The 20393-nt window shown below is 44.8% G+C and overlaps 1 protein-coding gene across 9 annotated transcripts in view; it reads right to left on the bottom strand.

Moving 5' to 3' along the window:
- Nucleotides 1–20393, bottom strand: part of LOC122619350 (RNA-binding protein Nova-1) — a 37038-nt gene that overhangs the window by 8480 nt on the left and 8165 nt on the right. The window contains exons 1-6 of one of the 9 annotated variants that reach the window (XM_043796233.1): nt 7535–7896; nt 5610–6556; nt 3102–3167; nt 1928–2071; nt 1224–1864; nt 609–1137 (exon numbers count right to left, since the gene is read on the bottom strand). In XM_043796233.1, the coding sequence (XP_043652168.1) occupies nt 609–1137; nt 1224–1864; nt 1928–2071; nt 3102–3167; nt 5610–6327 (2098 nt within the window). In that variant the 5' untranslated portion in view covers nt 6328–6556; nt 7535–7896. Of the gene's footprint in view, nt 1–608; nt 1138–1223; nt 1865–1927; nt 2072–3101; nt 3168–5609; nt 6557–7534; nt 7897–10227; nt 10482–13031; nt 13227–14732; nt 15591–20393 lie in introns of those variants that run through there. The other 8 variants (XM_043796226.1, XM_043796229.1, XM_043796225.1 and 5 more) reach the window with 8 other exon arrangements.

Raw genomic sequence — 20393 nt, 5'->3', positions numbered from 1 at the left:
ATTCAATCTAAAACCTAACTGCTAAAGCTACTGCCTTATAAACCTTATAAGCTATCGGATGCTGCTGGTTTCTGTGCGAATTTTCAGTGGGTTTTCGTGGTTTCGGGGGAAATTGAGCGGTTTACACGGTGGAATATCGCTGGGTTCATGGATCATAGATGCTGGCGGATGGGTGAGAGGCAAGAACTTGACTAGAAATTTCGCTATAAGTGTCAATGAATTTATTGGGGAAAGCCTTTGGGAATGTCTCACTGTCTATCGGAATGTCTCACGGAATGCGTTGTGTGCTTGGAATGGTATATATCTCAATAAATCGAACCCTCTTTCTATATCTCTCTCTCTGTGTGTCTGGAATGATGTTGCAATGAAGTGCCTGTGTCTGCTTGGCTTTTGTCTCTATGTCTAATGGCTCTAGGGCTAATCAAAAAATGGGATTGGGATTGGGATCGGGATCGGAAAGGGCAGGGGGATGCAGTGCCTCCTGCATTTTCACAGGTGCGTGGGGTCAAACGTGGCTTGGGGTAGTTGGTAAAGAAAATTGCGGTGTGGTTGGTTCTCTGTTGGTTGGTTCTTTGCAATTTAGTAGGGATAATAATAAGGACGCGCACCTAGAATTGCGCCGATAATCACTTCCGGCACCTCGACGTTCTTCGAGTCCTTGGAGCTAAGGTCGCCCGGTGTGGGGCTCTTGCTTAGACCGCCCAGCTGCGCCGTGGTCGCCGTTCCCGTGGCTGCCGTCAGCCCAAAGCTATTGTTGTTCAGCGAGACGGGCGTGGCGCCCGGCGCCGTGGCCGAGCCCAAATGGCGGAATGGATCGAATTGCACTGCGGCAGCGTCCAGTTGCGACTGCGTCGGCCGACTGGCGGCAGCTGCAGCGGCCGCCGCAGCGGCATATTGCTCCAGATTCACCTGGCCGACGGCACCGAACACATTGCTGGCGTTGGCCGCGGATGCGGCGGCCGCAGTCTGCTGGTCCAGCGTCGTTACGCCCAGGAAGTTGCCCAGCGTCGAGTGGGCGCCGTTGGTGTGCGACACGCCCACGCCCATTCCAAGGACACCGTACTTGGCCAGCACGCCCAGTGCGGCGACGACTTCGTTCGTTACGGTCTCCGAGTAGCCAGAGCCGCGCATGGCAACCTGTTTTGGACAATACGAAACGCACATTAAGTATACGCCAAGTTTACGTAAATGGGGTATATGGCAAGTCAAGTCGCTGGGCTAACCTTAATGTGCTCGAGCAGCTGGGTGGCAACCGCTAGATTGGGCGCCGGATTGGGTGAGCCCAGATTGATGGACAAGTTGATGCCGGTGCCGTTGACTAGCAGGCTGGCCGCCGAGTTCGCACCGCCGATCGTGGTGCCCAACGTGGAGTTCAACGAGGCGGTGCTCGAGTTGATGGCATTCTGATTGGTGGCGTACGGGGAGCCGGTCGGATTAAAGTTGGCCACCGGGCCGCTGACGTCCGCGTAGGAGACGTTCAGGCAGGTGCCCGATTGGGGATCTTCGACGATCTTCGAGAGGATCATCTTGCAGGCGTTCTTATTGTTCTCCTTGTCGCCAATGATGGTGATGCAGCGCTCCTGCAGCGACACATCCTTGGGCTTCTGCGAGATCTGGACATAGGAGCCGCTCTCCTCCTTGATCTGTTTAATGAAGGCACCGCCCTTGCCAATGATCATGCCGGCAGTGGAGTTGGGCACCAGGATCTTGACCTGCTTGTCGCGCTCCTGTGTCTGTTTTGACTCGGCATCGACGATCTTGTTGGTCAGGTCGGGCTTCTCGCGGATCTTGTCCATGATGAACTCCAGCACGACCATGATGGCCTCCGTGGAGCCGGTGATCAGGCACACGCGTTCGGTGGTGCCTGCAAACCAAGTATTAAAGGATTACTATATATATGTTTTGGGGATGGGAGTTGAGCACTCACCTGGGTAGAAGTCGTGCGACTTGGACATCTTGACCCTAGCACCCGTGTCCTTCTGCAGGGAGGCGATCGTCTCGCCACCTTTGCCGATGATGGCCCCGGAGGCCACCGCGGGCACCAGTATTTTCATGTGATACGTTGTCTCGCCTGCAATGAGAGAGTCGAGAGGAGTTCACAGGGCGACCAATGGATTAGTCTCGGGAGATTCTCTTGTATTGGGGGTTACTATTCATTTTTTATCTTTTTGGTCAACAGTTTGACTAGGGGTTTTTGGTACTGGTTAGTCTGTGTGCGCCCTTGGCTGTTGCATACAATATCTAGTTATCTAGTTATCTAGTTATCTGGTTATTATTGTTGGTTAGATCTAGTAGTTGCTAGCTCATTCGGCAGGTTACAAATTAAAAATAATAACAGCATTTCAGCGTCGATCGTTTGTTCGTTCGGCTGGACGCTCACAACGAGGGACGTTCGTAAAGTTGAGCTTGCACTCGGTTTAGTTAGTTTGGTTATAGTTTTCAGATAGATAGTTTTGGATTTCGACTTGGTTTAGTGGATTAGCATGGTTCTCTGCTGTGTGGGCATGGATTGGTTATGGTGGTGTGGGCGTGGGCGTGGTCGTGGGCGTGGGCATGGGCGTGGTGTATCGACTGTGGTCTGTTTTCTGTGGTTTTTGTAATGGGCAAGCCATGAGGGAGATATGCGCTCGAGATGAGATGGAACAGACGACAATGCTGGCGACACACGAAACATACATATATGAAAGCCCGTTTTCACTTCCCCTCCGAAGGTCGTTTTGGCTTGGCCGAAAGAAAAAGCCCCGCAAATTACTTGGGCAACCCGCAAAAGCGACCAACAAAAAAAAAACGAAATACTTGTAAATACGAGAAATGTGAGTCAAAGCATAAGTCGGTCAAAGGGTCGAAGGTTAATGTGCGCCGTTGTCAGTTGGGTCGCATAATCAGTTTTCGTTTTCAGTCCGTCCAAAGAAGAGACTCAAAAAGCGCACTTTCGTCAGCGGCAGTGGCAGCGGCATTAAAAAACAGACAGCGATCTAGTTACAGATACAGAAAACGATTTAGAGCTACGCTTTAGTCGGTATTAATCTGGAATTAGTCGTTCGTTTTGGCTAGACAAAGATGGATTTAATGGTATTTAATGAAAGTGTGACAAAGCTTACCATGATGAATATGATTATTGTTATTATTTTCAATTTCAACCTCAATTCCAGAACAAACTGACTCACCTGAAATGGAAAGAAAAGAAGACAGAAACAATGATTATAAGTTGGGATCTGAAGGCAGTACTAAATGAGAATGTGGCGAATGATGTGGATGCAGCGGGACCTCCCTGCGTATGAGTGATATCATCTGCGTCACACAACCTCAAGTCGCCGACAAACGACAAACGACCAACAAAATACGAGAAAAGACGAAACGACATGAGACAGTCGACGGCAGCAGTAGTAAGTAAACAAACAAATTTCAATTAATAAAATGTGTCAAGCGGAGACGCTCCATTACACAAGCGCATTGGCGAGCAAAACAACGACGAGATGGAATAGAATGGAACGGGGGGCATGGCATGGCATGGAATGGAATGATCTAAGCGCGTTGCACCTGACTGCCTGGCATCGTGGTGCAGCGTGGCGACTTGTGGCAGCCCAAGACTCTGCCGATGCCACTCACTTGCTTGGCGCACTCGGTGCGTTTAAATTTAGCCACCATCCGCCCTCTGGGCACCACCACCACTAGCACCACCACTTGCACCACCACTAGCACCACCCAGTTCCTTTCGGCATGGGTGAAATGTATGCCATACGCTGACGTTGTCGTCGTCGTCTTGCTCCCGTTGCCACTCAGCGGCCGAGTGTCCTTCAAAAGTATTTCTCTAATTAGATACAGCGCGCACACACATGATGATGCACTGACATTGCCACGGGCTTTGGGTGTGGGTACGGGGAATGGGTACATTGGGGGTATATTGGACCATTTGCCCTGCTTTGCAAGCATGTGTGAAAATGCGGTTCGCAAAGAATGCGCTATGTAGCACCATGCTGGCCAATTTCCGACACCGCAGCTGAAGCAATTGAAAGTGCGCCGGACGCATCTGTCAGTTATCTATCACTTCTCCCGTATGAATAGAGTGCTATTCGTGAAATTCCTTTACGAGCACATACCAATGAAGTGATACTGCAATGCAAAATACTCGTAAATAAGCGAGAACTGCAAAATGGCCATGGTAAATAATATGCAGGAAAACAAAAACATAAAGTCGTTTGCTTAGCGTTTTTATGGCCCACAAAGGACTGGCCAAGAATGCTGCTGCGAAGCTGCGTTGCTGCGTTGCTGTTGACACTGTGCAGCAGCTTAAATTATGTGACTGTCATAAATAACACTTGCAGCACATTGGCCAGAGACCGCCCCTGGAGCTGCAAGTGGGCGTGGCAGGGTGGCAGGGCGGCATTGGTGGTGGAGAGCGGTTTGCAGGATGGCAGCAGGCAGACTGGAGACTAATTTCGTATGCATTGTGTGCAGGATTGAACGGGAAACTAGGCTAACGACAAGCTGGCACACAGTCATATGACCACCACCCCACTCCACCCACTCCACCCAGTTGAAGCCACCAAACCACAGTAAATGCCATGGAGCAATCTGCAGCACGCAAATTGTTAAAGCAAAGCCCGCGCAGCAAGTGCTTGTCGCGTACCACGCGACGTATGCGTAATGCGGGGACATGTGGCACGCGATTAAACGATTGGATCCTGCAGGCGACAAGTATGTTTAATTTCCTGCACCGCAAAGGGCGCCAACTGGTCTTTAAGGACACTCGCAATAAACTCAAAGAACATCTTGATCGGATTTTGCAATTGGTTTTGCCCATTGGTTCCTCGTTCGATTGAAACGCACTAAAATCGAAATGAAACCCCATGTGCTCTACACTACTTCGGCACTCAAACGCTAAACGCCAAACGAATATCTTTATGCAACACTCATGAATCACTAGGGCATGCTGTAGGCAAGTCGTGAGTATACACAAGACACAATATTTTAAGGCACATACGAAATACGAAATACGAAATTGAAATGGACGCCCACATTTAAGCGTACGATTAGCATATGAGATTTTTATATAGTCGATTGTGGCTGTATATTTGTTGTTTCTGTTTTTCTGTTTTTCTTTTTTAGCTGCTTTTTGGCTGCTTGTTTCTGTTTTTGCTGCTTAGTTTTTTTATGAGTGTTTGTTGGTTTGGTTTTATTTTCTGTGTGTATCGGTATGTGTGCTGGATTGGATGTTGGTGATGTTTGGATTATTTTCTTTCAAAACTTTTAACGCAATGTTAATGGATAATTCATTTATAGCTTGTGGCTTCTTGTTCGGCGTTCTGCTCGTTTGACATTTGGGCGTTCTTGATTCTTTTTTTTTTTTGCTTTTTTTGCTTTTTTGGTTTTTTATGTTCAGCTTTTAGGTTGCTGGCGGCATTTAGAATGAGGCGACGTGGTGATTGATGCTGTTGTTGGCTGGTTGGTTGATATTTGTTGGTTGTAGCGAGCTCGATAGTTATAGATAGAAAAGTGGTGTACATTTTATGTATGGTGTAGTAGAGGAAGTTGTGCGCAACTTTTGATTTGATTTGATAGTTCTATGCTGATGTTGATTGCGTTTGTTTGTTCTTAATCAGACTCACCGTAACACCAGCAGGAGTTTGTCTTATAGCCGCCCAGCTGCAGTTGCTGTTGCGCGTTGCTGCTGCCGTTGCCATTGCCATTGCTGTTGCCTCCTGATGTTGCAACTGCTACTGCTGCTGCTGCAAGTGCTGCTGCCGTGTTGCCGCTTGCTGTGGCAGTCGGCGTCTGGCCACCGGGCGTTCCATTTGGCGAACCATTCTCACTCAGGGGCGACAGATCCATCTGATGGTGCGGAACATGACTGGGATTAGCCGGGTTTTCTATTTGCTTTTGATAGCTATGAACGGCTAATGAGTATGCAGCGTTGCTATGATTGCTGTTGCTGATGTGGCTGATGTTGCCGATGTTGCTGATGTTGCTTATGTTGCTGATGTCTCTGATGTTGCTGCTGCTGCTGCTGCTGTCGCTGCTGCTGCTGTTGCTGCTGCTGCTGTGGCTGGATGAGGGCGACGACGTGGTTGTGGAATGTCGTGGCTGATAGTTACAAGCTAATTGCTGCATATGTGTGGGCTTTGATTGCTGATATCGGTATGTGAGATGTTCGTTTTCTGGTTCTAGTTGCTGTTGTTGTTGTTCATGCTGCTGCTGGTGTTGGTGTTGTTGCTGGTGTTGGCTTTGATGTTGCAACTGCAGCTGCTGCTGCAAGTAATCAAAGCCGAACTGCTGAATCAGCTGCTCGGCCGCCTTGTCCATGGCCACCTTCATAATACTCTCCATTGCCTTGGAATTGGAATTGCCGTTCTCGTTCAGTCTTCGTTTTGTTTGCGACGGAATTGATGCTGCCTTGAATCGATTGTACTCGTTTCGTTCAACTTATCAACTGATTTATGCGTTATTTGTTTTGGATTCGTTATATTTCGTAAATTTGAGGTTTCTTTAGTTTGGTTTTTATCTTTACTGTTCAGTGTCTTTGATTGAACCTACGCGCCGCTTTCCAATCATTAAACTTTGTTCAATAAACGAAAGAAAAAGAAATGGAAAATTTGTTTAGTTTAAGCTGGCTTTTCATAGGTTTCTCTGCTGACCACACACACACACACGCATGGATTAGGTGGCGAGCGGGAGAGAGAGAGAAATAGCTAGATAGATGGCGCACTTCAAGGACCTTCGCATTCAGTCTCTTTCCCGCTCGCAATCCATCGATATCTGAATTGCATATTCATTATAGATACATCGAGTTTAATGGCAATCGAGTTGTTTGTAAGGCTTTGGACTGTGCATTTGTTGCTATACTTTTTTCTTTCTGTTTCTGTTTTCTACGATTTGTTTGGGATAATGCTCTTCATGATGATGCGGTGGTTGTAAGTTAACATATAGAGATATATATATAGATCGGATTGATAGAGTGGTGACTTCGCAGTAGTGGTTTAGTAGGTCGCTCGACTTCCGGATGACTTGATTTAGTTCGATTTGATTCGATAGCTGACGATAGCTGCGTATTGATTAGATATTGGTGTTCTTGGATGGCGATTTTAGTGTGCTTCTGTTCATGGTGCCTTTGTCCTGTTCATTTTGTTCTTGATGGTTTCTTGTTAGATAGTTTGTACGATAACAACAACAACAATTACGATGCGACTGGTATATAGTAAATATGTATATAGTTTATGTAGATATACATATGTATATAGGTAGAAGGCGGAGTGAAAACAGACAGAGACAGAGAAAGCGGCAGCAGCAAGCTTCAGCAAAGGTATTTTGATTGATTTATTGTATTTATTGCATGGAAGTTATATCCCTCGCATCGGAACAATAATACTTGAATGCTTGAGATACATATTCGTTTTACAGACATGAGTAGTTGGATGACAATTGGTGCAATGGCGATATATAGAGAGAGAGTATGTCCATGTTTGTTAATGACGATTGTTACACAACATCCAGAAATGCTATGGAAGACATTTAGAAAACAATGCCAAAGCTTTACCATTCAGCTGTAGAGTTGAGCTCAGAGTTCACAGATCAGAGTTCACAGTTCAGAGTTCACAGTTCAGAGTTCACAGGATTCGTTCTGAAGTTGCAGGTGCTGTCTATAATACTTGAAGCTTGGCTCGATGTGAGGACGGCGATCGATTGTGATGATCTGTTGCTGATGTGTTGCATTTGTTTGGTTGCTTGCTTTTATCGCTTTGATGTCAGTCGTTTGGGTTTGATTAATAACTTTCGGCTTGTCTATATTTATTTTAGATTTTAGTCATTACTTGCGTAGCTTTATCACAACATAGTTTAACTGCTTTGCTTGCTTGGTATTATCACATTTGAGTTGAGTTCGATTGAGAGTTTTCATTGGTTTTGTGGAAATGCTGCTGCTGCTGGATTATTTTGTAAGAATTATACGCGACTTTTTCTATTATTGCTAATCGCACGCTTAACGTGGGGACAACAACAAAAACAACTGTTCGTGATTATTGAAAATGTTCTTTTTTTATATACTTTGTGGTGGGTTGGCTTTCATTTGGTTTTCAACTTTATCGTTCTGCTGTGTGGCATGCACATCAATTTATTTTTACATTTTGTGTAGTATCTATAATTATATTTGCGCTATGGTTGGCTTTCGATAATTACAAGCACATTTATATGCATGAACGATAATGGTTAAAATAAAAAACCAGAACAAAATAAAAAAGAAGCAAACAGAAAAACGATAATAATAAAACGGTAATATGCAACACAGTGGTCGGATGTATTAAGAGCTGTAACAAATATCATGGTCAGATGAAATTGAGCGAATTGAAAGCATTTTAATTGATGAAACAGCGGAAGCCAGTTGATAAGGTCTGCTGATGATTGGGCAGAAGCTGAAAATGATGATGGAAATGGGATGATGGGATGCTATCTCTTCTGCCCAGAACACACAATTACCATCTTCTCCAATAACCGAATTCTACTCCCATTTGATTGGAACGAAAAGACCTTGGTTCCATTCTAGTAAACTTAATCACACAAACATTAAATGAGGCGCAACAATATTTTTTGGAATAATTGATGCCCACTCATTGTCACTAATCATCCGAAGGCACAAAATAATAACTAAATTCAAGTTCGAATAGCTAAATGTCCCGAACCCGAGAGAGAAAAAAACCAACTTCGACTCTAAAAACGGAAATAAACGAATATCTAAAATGAAAAACAAAAAACACATGCAAAGTGGGCGTTTCTGAATACCTTTGTGAGATCATCTTTCACGCAAACCGAAACCCTTTCGGCTCTTAAAATTGATTTATTGCTCTCGCCATTGAGAAGTCTGACTGCCAGTGGAAGGCGCAGTGCCAGCCCAATGGCCAAAACACCTGCTCAGACCCGAGAGTCTTGCCAAATGGCAGCCAAATTAACAACTGCTTGGCCCGAGTCGAACATCGAGATTACACAATGGATCCGAATCCGCAGTCAACAAAGCTACTGCTTGGAACTGGAACTGGATGCGCCGTGGAAATGCGAATAAAATTTGTGGCACGCATAAATAACACATTTCTCGGACATTTTCGCCAACAAAAAAAATGCCAGAAACAAGACAGTAGAGCAAGAGCAGAGAAAGAGTAAGAAGCCTGCCAAGAAAAATAAAAGTAAAACACAAAAATCAGTCTCCCCTTTTTGGAGCTGCTTTGGGGGGAGGAGCGGGGGATAATATGTGTGTTTTTATTTCTATTTATTTGGGCTCTTTTTCGTTTCGTCTTGGGCTCTGCCCAAGCAACTTGAGCAGTTTTTGGGCATGGCCACGAGTATCTTGACTTATTTTTGGCTGGCTCTTTCAAACGCACACATACATACACACATACGCACGCATACACGTACACCATCGCAGAGATAGAGTGAGACATGTTTGCCCACATTCAAATCGCTTTTCAAGGTTACGTTTTGCCGCCGTTTTGCTTCCCGCATTTTCAAGACGGCAATTTTGTACTTTTTTTTTTCTGATATATTTTAGAGTTAGAGCCCTAAGTACAACGAGTGCTTGAGAGCTCGAAAAAACAGAGAGGCCGCGTGACTCTCGAGTTAATTACGTACAACACAGCAGTGTAACTCGAAATTGATTTTGAGAATCAACTGATAATAAGGCCCGATCCGATTCAATCCGATCCCAGCTCGAGCTGAGGTCAAACTTCAACTCGACTTGTCGTTTGTTTAGTGCTTTTTTTGAATAATCATTATGACTGGCATTGAACTGAATACATTGCTCTGTGTGGGTTTGGTTCGGTTTGGTTTCGCTTCGGTTTCGCTTTGGCTTTGGTTTTGGTTTTGGCTTTTGGTTTTCAGCTATTTTCAAATGCTAATTTCGATGGAAAAGCCTAAGACTTCAGACGAGAGAACAACAAGCCAACAAGAGGCGACCTTGAAACGCTAGATAAACCAAGTTGACAAGACGTTAATTGCCGCGTTTGCGATACGTTTTACGTTGGCTAACATTAATATCGAAATATTACGCATACGCCGCGGTGTACGTATGAGAGTGTGTGTTTGTGTTTTTGTGTGTTTGTGCCCGCCGAGGAGGAGGGCTACAGTTAGCAAAGCTCCTGGCAAATACCGCATGAGATAAACCCTATAATTACCAATGCACACGCTAATTACCAAGGTCAACAGAACAGGTGAGCACAGTGAGTTACACTTAACCGAGAAACGTACAGAAGCTTTGCTGTAGCTGAAACGCTGCCTGCTGATGGTATTGGTGTCCCAGCTGTTGAGGATCCTGCTGCTGTTGTTGCTGCTGTTGTTGCTGGTGCTGCTGCATCATCATCGCGGGCGGACTGATCGACGTGGACGAGGTGGTTCTGGCGAACAACATGCTGCTGGCCAAAAGAGCCAAACCAACAAAATCACTGGCAAAATGGCTGCGCGGGCGAGCTGGCAATTCGTGTGTGGAAAACTAGCAACAGCGAGCGAACGAGCGATCGAGCGAGCGCACGAAACGAGCAACCAAACCGCACTGAAGAATTCCGTTCGTTTGGCACGCGAAGACGGAGCCGCGACTCAAGCATAGAGTTGGTGCCAGAGAGCCGGAGAATTGGAGAATCTAGAGGAGGAGGGCGAGCGAGCGAGCGAGAGACCCGGAGAGTCTGTCCAGTTCAACGGAAGAGAGGAGTGCGAGGCTCATGAGTCAGAGCAGAGAGTGTGGCGTTGATGACCATGATGATCGTGATCATGATGATTACGATGATGTTGGTCTGTATATATATGATCTAATGCTGGCCCGCCGATGATTGCCTCACTTCACTGCATGTCACTCGGTTCATTATCAACGCCAAAGAGCGGCAGGGAGAGAGGCAAAGAAGGAGAGATACAAACTGAGGGGCGGAGACACGACTTGATGGGGGAGAGGGGGAGGCGTGTGTCGAAAATAGAAACTGCTGTGGCAACATGTGATACGGAATGAGCCAACGTGATAAGCCAGCGGCGAAAAGAGTGAACGTGTCACGTTTTCACCCTCCAAAACGCCGAGAATTCAACGGGGAAGCTAAACTAAACGATTTGCCGAGCGATCCATAAATGACAACGGGAAGTTGTGCTTAAAGCCATTGGGATTACGTAAAAATGCGACTTGAAACGATGAAATCGTAGCCAAATCGATCCGCGGCATATCAAATTTATTGGGAGAAGAGGGATCAAGAGGGTTATACTCTGCCACATTGTCAGTTGCAATCTTTTAGATTATGGAATTTCATTAAACATTCATTCTAACAGAGCTCTCTCTTTAACTCATGAAACTTGAGAAATACGAGATAAGTCATCAAAAGTAATTACTCGAGAGTTCAAGTTGCGCCACCACTGGGACTGACCCACGCTGCGTATGCGTAATATAGGAACTGCAGATGACCCAATTATGGGCAGAAGCCGGGCTCGTCCTAATCACTGGCCCGAAAAAAGAATGCCAAACTGGCTGGCCCCTTGAGTTATTAGTAGGCCACTCGAGATGCTCTACAAGTGCAGTCACACCAAATGCCTGGCCACTCGAGCCGCAACAATGGCATGCACCTAAGAATAAGGTAACCCAAAAACACGCCACCGAGATACCAGTTCAGATTGTGGCCAAAACAGTGAGAGTGCAAGAGAGCACACACACACACAGCCCGCAGGCAGTAAACGCACTTGAGATCTAACCATGCCACACTGTCATATTCTCAGCGCCTGCATCTAGCCAGCCAGTCAGCCTGCCAGTGAGCCAACCAACCCAGTTCTACAGGACCCACCACTCAAGGACGTTGCTGCTGCGGCTACGGCTGCTGCGGCCACTGCTGCTTCGGCTGCTACTGCGGCTGCTGTGGCGGCTGCAATGGCGCCAAATGCTGCAGTGCAGCTGAATGGTCGCCGCGTTTCGAGGAGTTCGAGTCGTCCTACTGCGCAGGACGCTTCCTAGGCGAACTAGCACCGAGCGAAGGCAGGCAGCCATGGCGGTGGAGCACAGAGACCACAGGCACACTGGCACACACACACACACACACAGATACAGATACAGATACACGTACGCACCCGCATTGTCATCAAAGTAGGTCAACCGCTTGCCATGCTGTCAACGTTTGCCGAGAGCAGCGCTCGCCTCTCTCTCATTCGCGGCGAACTAGAGTTCGCTACAGCATACACCCCCAACTATTCGCACGCTTTTCCAGCTGCCCTGCCAGCACTGATTACATAAGCCACGCCATACACCAGACATAAGCAGCACCAGCAGCACCACCACCACGCTGACCCACCGCCCCGATTTTCCTCGATTTTGCTGCATTTCCTTTGCAGCAGCCCCGCCAACTGACGCATTTCTACTCCGGGCTACACGGAAAATAATCAGCCTGTGCATTCTAGCATTCCAGTATGGAATAAAATGGAAAATCTTCGCTTTCAAGATTTGTTAGATAACAGTAGCTTAACTTATTTGGATATAACTTTAGACCTTTATACCTTTTCTATACTAATAACCATTTAAGCTGCTCATTTCTCTCTGTGCATCTGAAAAACTTTGCGTTGCTCTCACCAACCACACAGCATTTCAGCCATGACAGTCATAAATAACAAGAAAAAACTGAAAAACATTAAATAGATATCAAACAAAAAACAAATGACTGTCAAGGCAGCTAAGCAAATAAATTGCCAGAGAACTAATAAAACGACGACGTGGGTAAATACCCAAAACCATATGATATGGACCTGTTCTCTGTTCCATGTTCGCTGTTCGCTTTTCGCTGTCCAGCAAACAGGCAGCCTCAATGGTGGCTAATTAATTACAAATGCCCAACTGAACACACATGTAACGAATCTATTTATCTGGGCTCATCTATGATGCCAGCCTTTGAATGGAAACTGGCCAAGCAGCTGATAAAATGGCATTGTTTATAGGCAAACAAGAAATTCTTAAGCAGAGCTAACCCATTAACTATTGATGTCTCCAAACATAACGTCAGCTTTTGTGAATGGAATATATGGAAATAAATGATATTTACCTATCTAACGAACTTGAACTTACTCGAACAGAACTTCCGCATTCCAATTTCACGAGGTAATACTTAAAATTTTGGATGCAACATTAAGGCAACACATGAATTTTGTTTTACTTTTCCGTAGATATTTTTATTTTTTTTTGGGTTTTTAACACTTTACGTATATGAGAGAGCCTGCTTTGCTGAACGAAAACTGAGGACTAATCTAATCGTCCCTTCACAACATTCAATTGTCAGTCATCAAACGATGTAGCACGCTGGGTGCCAACAATTAGGAAACTCGAAAACGCGTTTACGTTTTTCTGGCTCTAACCGCAGCTATCCGCAGCTATCCGTCCAAATACCAAAAGGCAGCGGGGGCGACAGTGCGACTCCAACACCTTTACACCTTTTGCTATTTTCGTGGCTATGACGACAGGTACTTCGATTGCGTAGTGGCTGCTCACCTTGGAGCTTGCCAGCTGGTTTCGAGCCGAACAAATCATGCAAAGCAACTAGTTAATAGCTCGTGGTCAAACCGACTGACTGACAGACTGACAGACAGACAGATAGCCTGGTTGTATGGGTTTGGCAATGGAGCTCACGGATTAGGCGCTTCTTCTTTCAAATGCTAATCTCCATATGAATTTTTGTGTGACCCCCTCAGCTGCCCCGACTGCAGTTCAGTTTTTTTGGTTGAGTAGTGCTGCTGGTGGTGGTGGTGGTGGAGCTTTTCAAATGCCACTCGTTTGGAGCTCAGGGACAGCACTTGTATCTAATTGCAGGCCATTGATGAAGCTGCAGGAGATTGCAGGCGGCGGAGGTCATGCCCGAAATTGGGTCAAACTGGGCCCACAATGTCTCGGCGCCAAATCCTGCGCAAAGTTTCAGCTGCCAGCCAGCCAGATACTAGGTACTAGATACTGGGTACTAGGTATGGGTACTGGGTACTGGGCATGCCAGATAACAGATGCCACTTGTCATTCTAAGATGTACTGGGGGGGGGGACTGTGGCAGTAGGTGAAGGGGGCCCTCGGGGCGTATACGCCATATCAGGCTTAATTACGAATCAAAGTCTGCTGCCTGTTCGTTGGTTCGTTTCGTTCGTTCGTTCGGTTGCAAAACTGACATCGAACGTATTGGGGGCAAACTGCAAATGAATTTCTCGTGCTGATTAATTGAAACGTAACAACAAACGACAACAGCAACAATAACACGAGCGACAAACGACTAAACTCAAAAAGAGCAACAAAATCATAGATACTAAGTATATATACATATATATGTAAGTAGGTACGTATCGGGGGTATATATTGCGATAACAACAACAACAACATGACCACATAACAAAGAAGGGAAACGGCACGATCGGCAGAAAAGTTGGGCAAACAAATCGAATGAGTTATTTATACGCTTCGGAGATAAAAAGCAGTGGATAGATAGATAACGCACGAGATATAGATATACACGGATATATAGACAGAGAGTCGAGTTGAGGAGCTTAAGATTGATATTGAAATTGAGATTGATAGAGAGAGAGAGAGAGAGAGAGAGCACGATAATGGGGATATGCAAGAGCGATTTGAGATATATATTTCGATTTCTTCCTTCTGCTGGCGAAATGAATTTTGATTCGATTTCGATTTGAATTTGAATTTGAATTTTGTTTTGGAATTTTGATTTGGAATTTTGATTTGGATTTGGATTGGATTTTGGTCAACTTACCGGAACTGAAATGTGAGCGTTTAGTTTGTTCATTTTCCGGATCGGAATCGAGTGGCCTTTTGCGTGAGTCGCCGATTTCAGGACTTGGACATGTCTCCATGGTAGCGTCTTCGGCCATTTTTAACTGAATGTTGCTGGTTTTGGTTATCGACTTTGACTGATGATTGCTTTAGCTTTTTGCTTTGGGTTTTCTGTTACTGTTGATCTTACTGCTTACTGCTTACTGATTACTGTTTACTGTTCAGTTTCTATGTCTCGTGGATACGGTTTGATTTGAATTGTTTGGATTTTGGATTGGATTGGCTTGGCTTGGATTTGATTGAATTGGATTGATTTGCTTCTGGTTTTTTTTGCTTATTTTTTTGGTTAAACGACAACGAAACGTTCGATGTTTGGTAATGAGGCGTCTGTTTAGCTTGGTATTATTTGGTTTCTGGCTTGCTTGGTATTGTTTCTGGTATATCTGTTTGGTTTTTTTGGTGCGTGCGAGCGAAAGAGCGATAGAGCGAGCGAGCGAGCGAACGAACGATCAAACGAGCGCAGGATGCGTCAGTCACTGTCCTTTAGTCCTAGTCCGCGTTCTCGTCCTCGTCCTTGTCCAATGGATGCGATGCAGTTCGATTCGATTCGATGCGATGCGATGCCTTTATCGGGGGGATTCCGTTACTGGCATCTGAGAGATTGATGGGCTATGTGGATGAGGTCCTTGGTCCTTGGGTGCGCTACTGATGCTGCCACTCATGCACACACATGGAGGTACAGCTATCGATCGCTCTCAGTGACAGTGACAGATACAGTTCGTGAACGTCGCTATATATGCATATGCACATATATTGATAGACTCTATTTACGATCCTTCTATGTTTCAGTTTTAATTTCATTTAGTTTGATTTTTTTTTTTTTTAATTTTTTTGTTTGGTGGTTTTGTGGTGGAATGTGCGAGTTTTGTATTTTTTTTTTTGAACGTTTATATGAAAAAAGAAAAAGAAAAAAATATTTATGAGTGAATTATGCAGCAATAATAAATATACATACAGTAAACATTTAGGCAATATATAGGTATGTTCTTCGCATTAAACTTGTAAATATAGATACAGTTGTCAGAGTGGCAATGCATTTCGCGAGTAGTTAAAAACACACATAGGTGAGCAACATTTAGATAGGCACAAACATTTAAGTTGGATTGATTTGATTTGTCTGGATCTTTCGTCTTCAAAATAAGCTATTTACAAAAACGACCAAGGCATCTTGCAAGAATGGGAATAAAGGGGGCGGGATTTTCGGGATGGACCGGGGGCGGTTCTTTCCAAAGCGTGGATTGTGTTAGGCATTCACATATCAAAACTTTTTGGGGGCAGGCAGATGAGGAATAGAGATAGATCGATTGGAAGCAGGCTGGTGAGCGTTGAGCATGTGGCATGTGGCATGATGGAAAGCAGACGACAGGATGAATTACAGGAATCCACAGAAATAGTTTTGAAAGCGGGCCCCCTATAAGAAAGGATCCCGTGTGTGGGAATGAGGTTAGAAGGACTGCGAACACTCGGTACCTAAATGTACACCTTATAATAAGGATCTTACAGCTACCTATTTTATTCGATACTTTAATACTGATTAACTGATTGACCGTTTTGCTGACCACTTTAATAAGTTGAGCAATCCTGACACGATGCTATTAATAACTCCGTCTATTGCGATTATGAATTGTTAATTTAAATTAGTTCCACCCAAGAGCCATCTAAACAAGTCCGTGCCCACGAAACAGTTTCAGTTACTTATGAATACCTGAGCCAGTTTGGTTTTATTTTCTCATAAGCATGGCAATGAAGCCCCAACTTGCAACTCAATTATGCATGAGATGTTTTATTTTATTATGATTTCATTGCTAATTAAAAATGCGACGACACAAAAAACCGAAGCGCGGCCAACAGAAACAGCAACAGCAACAGCAACAAAAAATATCTGCAGCAACGACTGACTGACAACGCGCGTTTATTTGTTTAAAATGGCGTTTAATTATACAAACATTTTTATATTTTATTTCTGTTGGTAGTGCTGGGGCTCAAGTGTGCGTTTGTCGTGTGTTGGTGGCTACTCGATTTGACTGCAAACGACCTTGACCATTGAAAACGTTTCTGTTTCTGTTTTTTTTTTCTTTTTACTTATTTTTGTTGTTGTTCGTGGCCGCTTAGCAGCGACCACAAAGCAAAATGAGCAATAAATCGAAGAGATGGCAAAAGCCACCGACGTCCAATGCTAAGCATGCGCCCAGATATATACTCGTAGATACACGGCAGAATGCGTACTGATAGATACGCGTTTGCAATTGTGTGCCATGCGCTGCACAGCAACAAAAATTTAAGTTTATGAGCAATCTGTTCTTTCACTTAGTACGAAAGAATTCGTATATTCCCTAGCATTATGGTTTAAATACCAATATCTTGAATGCCTTCCCCACATAGCATTTATCCCATATCACGTCAAGTATCTACTCTTTCTTTAAGTGTAATCACGGCATCTGTCGTCGCCGCAGTACAGAGAACAAAACAGGTAGGTCGCACAAATTTGCATTTACTTAAGAAATTAGTGTGGCTACAAATGCGAAAATCAAGAAACTAAGATCGATTTAGCAGGAGATGCGGTGGCCTGCGCTATAAAAACGGGTTTTCGCTTGATGCCAGAGAACCAGTTGCTTTTGCGCCTCGGCTTGGCATTTGAGTTTTTCAATTAATTCACTTAATGCTTTTCGATCGGCTATTTATTGTGTGTTTCGCTGACGTTCGTAGAAGAATTCCCATTCGAGGCGAGCGGCTCGAAAAATGGCGTCAGTTGGAATTCTAAACAAAAGTCGCATAATAAATGCCACATCTTGGCAATCAAATTTCAGCTGCAGGTCGCCCCAGTCCCCAACCACCGAGAAGTGAGCCGCCACCGAAAGTCCCCAGAGATGCCTCATGCCCCGTGCCACAAGCCCGCTGCCCCATGCCACATGCCACATGCCAGGCAAGCACGCAAAGTGCTCGACATTTTGCAGTTTTTGTGTGTCCTTGAAAAATGCAGCGGGCCAAATGGGATTGGGAAATTTTGCAGCCATATACTTTTCTACTTTTCTATCGTTCATTTTTTCGCTGTGACGATGATGATTAGAATGAAAGCCGCGAGCGGCGACAACAAGAAAAAGTCATTGATGCACTCAAGCCGAAAATGTGTTAATGGTGATGAATTGGAAACAGCTGCAGCATGAAATTCACTCTCCAATCAGCCCAAGGATATTCCGCCGACGGCACAATATTCATTTCAAGTCGCTCGAATGGCCAAAGTGGGCGTACGAAATGGGGGCGTACCAAATGCCTTGAAACAGGTTGCATATACTTGTGTGCCTGAAATGTGTTATCTAACTTCTAGGCACAAGTTGAAATCTAGTCTACATGTATGTGGCATACAACATATTGGAGCAGCTTTCAATATACTCGTATGCCATGTGGCATATGTACGCCACGAATCATTCACCCTTTTGCGGTATCCATCGAGTTCAGTGGACATCTAGAGGAAGCCAGCAAGAACCGATTTCTCGGTTTATCATCAAAGTTCCTATGTGAAACGGAAAAAAAAAAATAAAGGAACGCAGGGCAAATGAAAAAAATATTCCATTTACTCAGCCACTCGTAGTCGTATGCCTACGTACTACATAGGGCCAGGCCAACTTATCTCCCTGTCCGACTCACAGTTATCACTCGAGCGGAGACGACGGCGATAAGGTTTATTTTCGTTACTTTTCGGTTTGACGATAAGGAGGACGGACCAGAGACGTGTATGTAGATGGGAAAACCCAAGCGATGGGGTTTGCTACAAAACTGAATCAATCAAAGGGGGAACGATGGTGACTCGGCGGCACAACGCCCCTGGAATTATGACGATATTATGACTTTTCGTGAGCTACTTGTTTGCAGCCGAATGAGAATGTGAGCAGGCGAAATATGGAAGGGAATAAGCATGACATCAGAGTTTTCGAAAGTAAGTTCGAACTATAGTTGGGTGGTTTTTACTGTCTTTTTAAAGGGGAGACACGCGACCCGCATCTCATTGTCAGAGCACAAGATTTATGTTTTGTTGCCTAATTGAAAGGCCTGCGTTGTTTGCATGTGCTGCTGCCCGATAAGCAGTTCTCGAGCGCTTCTTTAATGTACATTGTACACATATCTGCATAGAAGGTCCCTGCTCGGGCGCCAGTTGCACATACATTCATATATGTAACACTAAAGCACGAAACAATTTTTTTTTTTTTTGGTCGGGCGGAGGAGTTTGGGGCTTGGGAGGGGGAAAACCACTTTGTGGGGCTCTCGAATAACAAACTGTCAGTGGCGATGATTCCCAGCACTTAACGACACGACACTCACTTGAGACTTGTACGATTCCAAATTAAAACTTCTAAAATAACGCACACTTCTGCGACGACAGTGCGCGAGTACGTGAAAATCAAATACAACTAAATTCAAAAACTGAAAACAATTAAAAACGAAATGGGTTTCGAGGCAGGCAGGCCAAAGTATCTACGAGATTCAAACACTTGCCAGCGAGAGCGGCAGCGGCAGCGGCAGCGGAAGAGAAGAGAATGTGTGTGGGAGAGCGAGAGTATCTGGCAGATACTTTATCTACAAGCTGTCGAGTGCTCGTCGCTGGGTTTGCAAGTGTTTGCTCAGCCGTTTTCAGAGCTCTCTCGCGTGCATGTGTGTGTGTGTGTGTGCGGGTGTGTGTGTGTGTGTATTTATACTCTTATCAGTAAATAGTTTGCGTTATGTGCTGCACTTTGCTCCGTCCCCCTCGCTCGCTCTTCTTCTCCTTCTCTCTCTCTCATTCTCTCTATCACGCGTTCCCACTCCCACCGCCATTCGCTTAATTGTTTTGTTTTTGTTGACTCGGCCGTGCCTCAGACGCCTCGACGCTGATAAAACTTTAAGTTTTGCCCATTTTCGGGTCCTAAGTGCACTTATCAAAAAATGAACTCACTAGCTGATAAAATATTCGAGCAATAACCCGATGAGGAAGTATGAAATATATTTTAAAACATTTATATATATAAACTCCAAAACTGAAACTGAAGTTATAATTTCATAAGCACGACAGTTTAAAACGAACTTTAAAGCAAGTTATATATTTGCGTTATATTGGATCATCATTTCTGATGTGGTATCATTTTTTGAGAGTGTGTATAAACTAAGCCACAAGTGCCGGTTGGAACCTCTTTTGAGGCCCAAAAATCCCCCCCCGCTCATTTGTTGGCCTATCGTCTTTGTTTGCTCATTTCAGGCTCATTTATCGTCTTTTCATAGGCTCAGCACAAATCCGCTGACAGCAGTTTTGTATCTATCGGCGAGTGTGTGCTTGTGTATCTCTGTATCTGTATCTCCGTTTTGACAAATATCATGTGCGATAAATCTTTGCCTGCCTGCAGACAGGGAAAAAGCGAAGGGACACCACACCACAGTACTACACACCACTCAGTCGGGCATCCTCAGTGCTCAATTTTTGATGACAAAGGCTAATGGCAATTTATTCCGACATTTCCGAAGCAACATTGACATTGCTAATCCGAAAATGTTTCATTTGTTTGACTTGTCAGCGCGTCTTCAAGTACGGCAACTGGTTTGGAAAACACTTTTC

Source organism: Drosophila teissieri, chromosome 3R (genome assembly GCF_016746235.2).
Source record: "Drosophila teissieri strain GT53w chromosome 3R, Prin_Dtei_1.1, whole genome shotgun sequence".
Classification (NCBI taxonomy): domain Eukaryota; kingdom Metazoa; phylum Arthropoda; class Insecta; order Diptera; family Drosophilidae; genus Drosophila; species Drosophila teissieri.
Note: the sequence above shows the minus strand (reverse complement) of the source record. Positions and strands in the feature narration are given on the sequence as shown.